The sequence below is a fragment of the Babylonia areolata genome, chromosome 21 (assembly GCF_041734735.1).
Source record: "Babylonia areolata isolate BAREFJ2019XMU chromosome 21, ASM4173473v1, whole genome shotgun sequence".
Taxonomy (NCBI): Eukaryota; Metazoa; Mollusca; class Gastropoda; order Neogastropoda; family Buccinidae; genus Babylonia; species Babylonia areolata.
Window position 1 is genome coordinate 51948386 of NC_134896.1, and position 10402 is coordinate 51958787.

The 10402-nt window shown below is 44.5% G+C and overlaps 1 protein-coding gene and 1 non-coding gene across 3 annotated transcripts in view; one reads left to right on the forward strand and one right to left on the reverse strand.

Moving 5' to 3' along the window:
- Positions 1–10402, forward strand: part of LOC143295686 (GDP-D-glucose phosphorylase 1-like) — a 28490-nt gene that overhangs the window by 138 nt on the left and 17950 nt on the right. The window contains exons 1-6 of one of the 2 annotated variants that reach the window (XM_076607305.1): positions 1402–1707; positions 2192–2278; positions 3510–3626; positions 5388–5558; positions 7230–7334; positions 9835–9939. In XM_076607305.1, coding sequence (XP_076463420.1) covers positions 3516–3626; positions 5388–5558; positions 7230–7334; positions 9835–9939 — 492 coding nt within the window. In that variant the 5' untranslated portion in view covers positions 1402–1707; positions 2192–2278; positions 3510–3515. Of the gene's footprint in view, positions 1–1401; positions 1708–2191; positions 2279–3509; positions 3627–5387; positions 5559–7229; positions 7335–9834; positions 9940–10402 lie in introns of those variants that run through there. The other variant, XM_076607304.1, reaches the window with a different exon arrangement.
- LOC143296752 (5S ribosomal RNA) lies at positions 7047–7165 on the reverse strand. Its single transcript, XR_013057173.1, has one exon. It is a non-coding gene; the product is annotated as a 5S ribosomal RNA (ribosomal RNA).

Sequence of the window (10402 nt, forward strand, 5' to 3'; positions counted from 1 at the left end):
AGAGAATGAAAAGTTGTTTGGCCTTGGCCGATCATGTCTGCGTGCAGACGTTTTGTTTGCTGGCAGGCTTTGCAAGATTCATGTCATCACAGACAAGATAAGAGGGGCGGGACGGGGAGGGGGAGGGGGCGGGGGGGTTAAGAGGTTGTGTCCTGTTTTAGTATACAAATTTCTTTGAATGTCCAATTTTAGTATCCAAGGTTTTGAGACAAATGAAACGAAAAATAATGTGTCGAGGGTTCTTCCACCCGTTTTCGACCTTACAAATCACCGCACGCCTTGCCAGATGCAGCAGCCCCATGTCATGTCTTGTCTATGTTCCTGTGGCAATCCATGTACAGGGCAACAATCCACAATGGGGATACGCTCTAGGAGACTGCATGATGCCTATGTACGACTGTTAAGCCCCGTAGTTCTCATGGGTACCCGCGGGCCCCACTCAGCATCTGTAACCCTCCCCCCTCCCCCCCCCACACACACACAAAGAAAAGAAAAGAAAAGTACCAATACAGAGGCTTGCAGCCAGGCCTCAGTCCATGTCTTGAAAGCGAGAGGGGAAATGGCAGGGGTGGTTGGTCAGGAATCTGGTTCCACAGCAGAAGGGAAGAGGGAGTACCTGTGGGAGTTGGTGCAAGAGTAGGGGAGCTGTATAGTTTTTCTGGTATCTGCACCAGAGTACCTGCCCCGGGTGCCACCTCAACCAAGCCACCCATGATCCGTTATACATCATGGTGGCCTTGGCTGCAGTGAGGCGCAGTTAGAGTGGTCAAGTTCCAGCCTGGAAATTAGCTTGGTTTCCACTGGTGGCGGGGCGGAAGTCTTGCATAATTCACCGAGCTGATCCATGTGGCAAGTAAACAGATACACATTGTGATGGGCTGGAGTGTATCATTGACGAAAATCAAAACATTCGTGTTGATAATAGTCCGTCGTGTCCGACTATGACCATGAGAACAGCAGAGGAGGCAACTGCTGTCCCAACTATCTGGGATAGAATCTGATTATAGTCAAGAGTATCTTACCCAAGTTACATCCCCACTGTCTCGGACAGTGGGCGTTGGGATGGTTCCCAAAGGCCAACCAGTCCCCAAGGCTGCAGCACTGAGAGCCAGTGCGATCTTTCCTCATAGAGTCATATAGTCCGTCACAAAAAAAAAACTAAGCTGCAAATGACTTCCCATTACAATGGATCAACCATTCATCATACAGCTCACACTTTGCTGTTGGCCCAACTGTACAATTTTGTCAGTCAGTGTTGTGAGCTGAGCGTTGGGCCCAGCAACGTGTCAACTATACTTCAAACAAGGGATGGAGGGTCAGGGGCTGGGGGGAGGAGGGGTGAGGGGGGGGGGGGTCTGTCATGTCTGTCTTGTCACAATGGTTGGTGTTTACAGTCTTGGACTGCTGAATAGGAGGATGCAGGTTCAAATCCCACCAAAACCCCTGTACAGTTCTGTGTTGGCAACAGTTTTGGAATGTTGCATTGAAGTCACATACAGTACTATTTGGACACCAAAGTGTTTAACTGAAACAAATCTCACTGCTGCATTTAGTCCACTAAGAAAAAAAAAAAGACCCTGTTGCTGATTGCTGAGGGCAGCCTATGTGCAGAGATGCTGCTTCAGTTTCCGGTGTGTCCACATCAGCTGTTTCCCCACACGTTGATGTTCACATGCTGGGAAAGGCAAATCCTTGAATCAACTGACGGTTAGCATCTGTGGCTGGGATTTTCACTGACCATTTTAATACTGACCTGAACTAAATTTTCTGATAAGAGGGCTGACATTCAAGTTTTGTGAACCCAGTTTGCAACTGCAGAACTGGTTACTTTTAAGCTGTCTGACTTTCTGTTTATATATATATATATATATATATATATATACACACACACACACACACACACACACATACACACATACAAGTTGCATCTTTGTTTCTGACAGGTTTATGTGATTGATCCTAATGTTGTCAATTTTGTTACAGTACTGCGTTTTGAAACTAAATGCTTTGCTTGCAAAACTACATTGTGTGACTGGCGACTCTGCAAGACATGATGGCACAGTAAACTTGTAAAACTGATTCCTTGCCTTCTGTATCTCTTGCAGGTGTGCTTCAAATTTTAATCATGTTTCTTTCTTGTTTTGTGTCATTGTTGAACTGATAAGAAATGTATTTCCATTGTGTGTTACAGGAGTGCGATACATTTGAGTACAGCGACAAAGACTTTAACCCCACCACCAACACATGGGGTGCTGACTCGGGGTTTGAACTGAGCAGGGTACAGAATCTGGAATTCAAGTTGTATTCTAAGATGTTAACAAACAGGATACTGATGCTTGGATAGTGCCATGATTATGTAGATGATTAGGATAATGTAAAACTATATGAATGTGTGTGTGTGTTTATGTATACGCATTTGAATATGTATGTGTATGAATCCCAATCCAGTTATGATGCTTTTTTTTTTCTTTTTGTTAATTGCAGAGTATTTGTTGTTTCATTGATAAAGATCATGAAGATATTTTCAAATGGCACTTTTAGTTTTTAATTAAAAGAGTTGGTTGACAGTGGCTGACTGGTAAAGATTCACTGTTGTTGTTTTGTTGTTGTTGTTGTTGTTTTTAAAGCAGAATTGTGTCATCAGTTTTTGTGATGAACCATTTCTTTTATTGTAAAATTGGATGTAATGTAAGAAAGTAATGTTCTTGCACCATTACTTTAAAAGTGATTTTTTTTTTCTGGTACCTTTTGAAGATTTTGTAAACAATTAATGAACTAACCTGTATACACTGAATCTGATATATTTGCCAGAACTGCTCTCTCTGTCTTTCAGTCTTTGTCTGTCTATAGATATGTATATATTTGTATATAATGTATGCTATTGGTCTTCTTTTCTGGGTAACTAGTAAGCTCTGTCAGATCTGGAGGTGTCAGTGTAATGCTAGATGGTTTTCCTTCCCCCAGTTTCCTGGGCTGTTCATGTTGACCACCTGAGGTGGGTGAAGACGTGAAACGTGAATGTAACTTTCAAAAGCATTCTTTTCTCAAACGGACAGTTTGACATGGAGCTGAGAAAGAATAACTTCTTCTTCTTCTTCTTCGTTCGTGAGCTGCAACTCCCACGTTCACTCGTATGTACACGAGTGGGCTTTTACGTGTATGACCGTTTTTATCCTGCCATGTAGGCAGCCATACTCCGCTTTCGGGGGGTGTATGCTGGGTATGTTCTTGTTTCCATAACCCACCGAACGCTGACATGGATTACAGGATCTTTAACGTGCGTATTTGATCTTCTGCTTGCCGTATGCACACGAAGGGGGTTCAGGCACTAGCAGGTCTGCACATATGTTGACCTGGGAGATCGTAAAAAATCTCCACCCTTTACCCACCAGGCGCCGTACCTGTGATTCGAACCTGGAACCCTCAGATTGAAAGTCCGCTTTGACCACTCGGCTATTGTGCCCGTCGAAAGAATAACTTTGAAAAGCATTCTTTTCTCAAACGGGCAGTTTGACATGGAGCTGAGAAAGAAATGGGACAGAGCAATGAAAGGTGGAGCTTTCCGATACGACATTGATCACATCACCACTCGCATCATCCCCGGGCCGAAACATTACGTGGCACAGGTGAGTTTCAGTTTCAGTTTCAGTAGCTCAAGGAGGCGTCACTGCGTTCGGACAAATCCATATACGCTACACCACATCTGCCAGGCAGATGCCTGACCAGCAGCGTAACCCAATGCGCTTAGTCAGACCTTGAGAAAAAAAAAAGAAAAAAAGGATGAATAAATAATAGATAAATATATTAAAAAAAAGAACTATTACTAATAATAATAATGATATGAAAAGGCGCAAAAACTTGAACAAGTCAACTATAAGCGTACATAAATAAATAAATAATAATTTTATTTAAAAAAAACAACCCCAAAACAATTAAAAAAAACAAACAAACAAAAAAACAAAACATTTTTGTTGTTTGAAGTCATGCTGTTCCCAAGTCTGAAAAGGTTGTTTACATTGTGTTGGTGTGTGTGTGTGTGTGTGTGTGTGTGTGTGCGTGCATACATGTGTATGTGTGAAGGTGCATTAATGTGTTGGTGTGTGATGAAAAGAGGGTAGGTGTCTCCACTTCTGTTCGTCTCTTTACCTTGTTTCCTCTTCCTTTTTTTTCCTGCTACCTTTTCCTTTTCTTTTCTTCTGTCTGTCTACACATTTGTATGCAACATACATAAACCTTTCCTTTGGTTTTGCTGGCTGTGCTATTGAATCTAAATGTGTAATTTAAATTATTGGTATTGTTCTTGAAACTTTCTGTAGCTTCATCGACAATAGAGAATCGAAAAAGCTGCATCTGAGATACCGAACAATGTATATTTTTAACTTTGCTTGGAGGAAAGTGGAGGACTAGTCAAGCCACTTATTTGGCAATACAGTTCGTTCGTTCTTTAGTTTAACGTCTTTTCACTTAAGTGATATTAGACGAGGGTAGGAAAAAAAAAATCGAGTGGGTGGAGGGGCGGGAATTACTGTGTACGCATGCAAGTAAGTGAATGTGTGCGTGCGTGTGTGTGTGCATGCGCGCGCATGCGCGCGTGTGTGTTACATATAGAAAATGATTGATTTAAGTTTTGTTTAAAAGAAAAAAAGAAAAGAAAGAAAAAAGCATAAAAATATAACATATTTCTAATGAAAAACTAACAACTATAACAGTGAACCAACTGGACTATTTAACAAGGAGTTGAAAAAGTCATACATTAGCAATGGACTGCTGAAGATTGTCAACACTTAAGATGATTTCAGTTCGATATGAAAGGTACACAAATACATATGCACACAGTCCAGGCCAGACTAGCGCGTTGGGTTATGTTGCTGTCAGGCATCTGCTTGGCAGATGTGGTAGAGCATATATATATGTGGAGTGATGGCCTAGAGGTAACGCGTCCGCCTAGGAAGCGAGAGAATCTGAGCGCGCTGGTTCGAATCACGGCTCAGCCGCCGATATTTTCTCCCCCTCCACTAGACCTTGAGTGTTGGTCTGGACGCTAGTCATTCGGATGAGACGATAAACCGAGGTCCCATGTGCAGCATGCACTTAGCGCACGTAAAAGAACCCACGGCAACAGAAGGGTTGTTCCTGGCAAAATTCTGTAGAAAAATCCACGTCAATAGGAAAAACAAATAAAACTGCACGCAGGAAAAATACAAAAAAAATGGGTGGCGCTGTAGTATAGCGACGCGCTCTCCCTTGGGAGAGCAGCCCGAATTTCACACAGAGAAATCTGTTGTGATAAAAAGAAATACAAAATACAAAATACAAATACAAAAAATACATGGATTTGTCTGAATGCCGTGATGCCTCCCTGAGAAAGTGAACTTTAATCTGTGCAGTTAAACTTGCTGCGAGCAAAGGAGCGTCGGAAACCACAGGACATCCGCAGCATCAGCCAGCCGTTCAGCCCCAAGGAGTTCAACTTCACCAGGGTCCCCCTGCAGGAGGTGGTCTTCAACCTCAGGCATTCGTCCGGCGATGGGAAAATGCCAGTTTCGACCAAGCCTGTGGTAAGCCTCTTGATGGTGAAAGTCTTTTGTTTTTAGCAACCGTGGCTGCTACAGAATGTTTATCATTTTATCAGCCAAGTCTGTTATGATGCGTGTCGTTGTTATATCAACAGAGGCTGCTACAGAATGTTTATCATTTTATCAGCCAAGTCTGTTATAGTGTGTGTCATTGTTTTATCAATCAAGGCTGTTATGTTGAGTCAATATTTATATATTTATATATCAACAGAGGCTGCTACAGAATGTTTATCATTTTATCAGCCAAGTCTGTTATAGTGTGTGTCATTGTTTTATCAATCAAGGCTGTTATGGTGTGTGTACACTTTGTTTTATTAACCAAGTTTGTTTTCGGTATGCTTGTTACGGATGTATGTTTTTGTTATGTGGTCTTTGTGAAATTCTTTGTATCTCTGCAACAAAATGAATGTTCTCTCTTGAGGACAAACGACTGGTTGTGATTCTGGTTGAACGCATGTTTTAAGTGCTTTTCAGGAATTGGGCAGATTGTTTTTCAGCTTAACTCTCTCCATACGAACGGCGAAAGAGACGACGTTAACAGCGTTTCACCCCAGTTACCATCATCAAAATTTTGCAAGCGGAAGGCTCTTATACTGAAGAGGTGAATGTTGACAAAGAATACCTCAATTCTGACAACAGAAGCTAAAGGTTGGGTCATTCAGACACCCACTGGACATCTGAGGGGTCTGTGTAGAGGAGAAGAGAGGACTGGCCGTACTGAGTGAGTTAAAAGGAGAGAGAACCACTTGGAATTCATTTACAGCTTGGTCTCTTGTGACTCTGAAACTGGGAGGCAAGATTGCTCTGGCTCTTTGTGCTGCACCTTGGGGGGCTAGTTGGCCTTTGTGGACACTCCCACCACCCACTGTCCTGAAACACTCTTGGCTGGGAGAGTGGGGAGGTGACTTTGGCAAGACACTCTCCCACTATAATCAGTTCAATTGTGGCAGGTCCACTTCCTTTTCGTTAGCTGTGCTTGACTATACATACATATGTATACATAACTACATGCATGTATATAAATGTGTATTGTGTGTGTGCGTGTGTTTATCTAAGTTTGTGCCTGCCTATGTGTGCGTATGTGTAAGGGTAGCTGTTAGATACACGTGTATGTTAAAATGTATGTATGCAGTGTGTGTGTGTGTGTGTGTGTGTGTGTGTGTGTGTGTGTAACATAGATGTCATGTTTTATGTTAACAAAAGCGTTTTTGTAAAGCACCTAGAGCAGATTTCTGGATAGTGTGCTATATAAGTATCCATGATTATTATTATTATTATTATTATAATCAGTTCCTAACCCAGATAGTCAGGACAGCAGTTGCCTCCTTCCCTGTCCTGATGGTCATAGTCAGTTTCAGTTTTCAGTAGCTCAAGGAGGCGTCACTGCGTTCGGACAAATCCATATACGCTACACCACATCTGCCAGGCAGATGCCTGACCAGCAGTGTAACCCAACGCGGTTAAGAAGGTTGCCAACAGCACCCGGTGTTCCCAGGCGGTCACCCATCCAAGTACTAACCGGGCCCGACGTTGCTTAACTTCGGTGATCGGACGAGAACCGGTGTTTTCAACGTGGTATGGCCGTTGGTCATAGTCAGACACGGCTATCATCAGACATGACTGACCATCGTACGTATTCGTGCTCTGTTGCAGGCCAGCTCAGTGGCAGAAGTGGAGACAGGGGAGGAGAAGGAAGAAGCGACGGCTGGTGACACTGAAAACTGCAGTGTGGTGACCAACGGATTCTCTGACGCTCAGGTACATGGGAATTTGAGAAACTGGATTGTTTTATGTTCCCAGTGTTCTTGCCAAGAAGGTTGTTATTTTTCTCTTTGTGTTTGTGCATGTGTGTGTGTGTGTGTGTGTGTGAGAGAGAGAGAGAGTGTGTGAGAGAGAGAGAGTGCATGTGTGTGTGCTTGTGTGATGGAGAGAAAAAGGGAGTATATGTGCATGAATCTGCTATATGTTTGTGTGTGTATGTGTGTGTGTTTGTGTTTATGTGTGTGTTTGTGTGTTGATGTGTGTGTGTGTGTGTGTGTGTTTGAGTGTGCATGTGTGAGTGTGCGTGTGTGTATAAGTATGTGTGTGTGTGTGTTTGTGTGTGAGGGAGAGAAAGGGAGTGTGTGTTCATGAGTCTTCAGTGTTAAAATCACTTTGATTTGTCCCTGCACAAGATCCAGTGCATTATAGATATGTTATTATTATTATTATTATCAGTATTGGTATTAGTATTAGTATTGTTACTACTATTGACAAACTGTGCGAAATCAGGGTTACACCACGTGAAGGCGTTGTCATGGGAACGTTGTGTTGGAGAGGCCGTCTGCATGGGCTTCCTTCCTGCTTTAAGGTGTTGTCATGGGAACATTGTGTTGGAGAGGCCGTCTGTAAGGGCTTCCTTCCTGCTTTAAGGTGTTGTCATGGGAACAGTGTGTTGGAGAGGCCGTCTGTAAGGGCTTCCTTCCTGCTTTAAGGTGTTGTCATGGGAACGTTGTGTTGGAGAGGCCGTCTGTAAGGGGCTTCCTTCCTGCTTTAAGGTGTTGTCATGGGAACATTGTGTTGGAGAGGCCGTCTGTGTGTGCTTCCTTCCTGCTTTAAGGTGTTGTCATGGGAACATTGTGTTGGAGAGGCCGTCTGTGTGTGCTTCCTTCCTGCTTTAAGGTGTTGTCATGGGAACATTGTGTTGGAGAGGCCGTCTGTGTGTGCTTCCTTCCTGCTTTAAGGTGTTGTCATGGGAACATTGTGTTGGAGAGGCCGTCTGTACGGGCTTCCTTCCTGCTTTAAGGTGTTGTCATGGGAACGTTGTGTTGGAGAGGCCATCTGTGTGTGCTTCCTTCCTGCTTTAAGGTGTTGTCATGGGAGCATTGTGTTGGAGAGGCTGTCTGCATGGGCTTCCTCCCTGCTTGAAGGTGTTGTCATGGGAACGTTGTGTTGGAGAGGCTGTCTGTAAGGGCTTCCTTCCTGCTTTAAGGTGTTGTCATGGGAGCATTGTGTTGGAGAGGCTGTCTGCATGGGCTTCCTTCCTGCTTTAAGGTGTTGTCATGGGAGCATTGTGTTGGAGAGGCTGTCTGTAAGGGGCTTCCTTCCTGCTTTAAGGTGTTGTCATGGGAACATTGTGTTGGAGAGGCTGTCTGTAAGGGGCTTCCTTCCTGCTTTAAGGTGTTGTCATGGGAACATTGTGTTGAAGAGGCCGTCTGTGAGGGCTTCCTTCCTGCTTTAAGGTGTTGTCATGGGAACGTTGTGTTGAAGAGGCCATCTGTAAGGGCTTCCTTCCTGCTTTAAGGTGTTGTCATGGGAGCATTGTGTTGGAGAGGCTGTCTGCATGGGCTTCCTTCCTGCTTTAAGGTGTTGTCATGGGAACGTTGTGTTGGAGAGGCCGTCTGTAGGGGCTTCCTTCCTGCTTTAAGGTGCTGTCATGGGAGCATTGTGTTGAAGAGGCTGTCTGTAAGGGGCTTCCTTCCTGCTTTAAGGTGTTGTCATGGGAACATTGTGTTGAAGAGGCTGCCTGTGTGTGCTTCCTTCCTGCTTTAAGGTGTTGTCATGGGAACATTGTGTTGGAGAGGCCATCTGTGTGTGCTTCCTTCCTGCTTTAAGGTTTTGTCAAGGGAACATTGTGTTGGAGAGGCCAACTGTAAGGGCTTCCTTCCTGCTTTAAGGTGTTGTCATGGGAACATTGTGTTGGAGAGGCTGTCTGTAAGGGGCTTCCTTCCTGCTTTAAGGTGTTGTCATGGGAGCATTGTGTTGGAGAGGCTGTCTGTAAGGGGCTTCCTTCCTGCTTTAAGGTGTTGTCATGGGAACGTTGTGTTGGAGAGGCCGTCTGTAGGGGCTTCCTTCCTGCTTTAAGGTGTTGTCATGGGAACATTGTGTTGGAGAGGCTGTCTGTAAGGGGCTTCCTTCCTGCTTTAAGATGTTGTCATGGGAACATTGTGTTGGAGAGGCTGTCTGTGTGTGCTTCCTTCCTGCTTTAAGGTTTTGTCATGGGAATATTGTGTTGGAGAGGCTGTCTGTAAGGGCTTCCTTCCTGTTTTAAGGTGTTGTCATGGGAACATTGTGTTGGAGAGGCCGTCTGTAAGGGGCTTCCTTCCTGCTTTAAGGTGTTGTCATGGGAACATTGTGTTGGAGAGGTGTGTCTGTAGGGGCTTCCTTCCTGCTTTAAGGTGTTGTCATGAACATCGTCATCATCATATTGTTAATGCTGTTATTATCATGATACTGGAAGCAGCCTGTAATGCTGATCATGCTGATTCAATGCCGACAGGAAGAAAAGAGCAGTGGGCAGCGTCACGCCCTGGTCATCAATGTCAGTCCTATGGAGTATGGCCACTGTCTGCTGGTGCCTCAGATCGACTGCTGTCTGCCACAGGTAGTAACTTTTCCTGTTGTTTCTGTCTGCTGCAGGTAGTAACTTTCCCTGCTGTTTCTGTTTCTGTCTGCCCCAGGTGGTAACTTTCCCTGCTGTTTGCTGTTTCTGTTTCTGTCTGCCGCAGGTGGTAACTTTCCCTGCTGTTTGCTGTTTCTGTTTCTGTCTGCACCAGGTGGTAACTTCCCCCTGCTGCTTGCTGTTTCTGTTTCTGTCTGCCCCAGGTGGTAACTTTCCCTGCTGTTTGCTGTTTCTGTTTCTGTCTGCCCCAGGTGGTAACTTTCCCTGCTGTTTGCTGTTTCTGTTTCTGTCTGCTGCAGGTGGTAACTTTCCCTGCTGTTTGCTGTTTCTGTTTCTGTCTGCCCCAGATGGTAACTTTCCCTGCTGTTTGCTGTTTCTGTCTGCCCCAGGTGGTAACTTTCCCTGCTGTTTGCTGTTTCTGTCTGCCCCAGGTGGTAACTTTCCC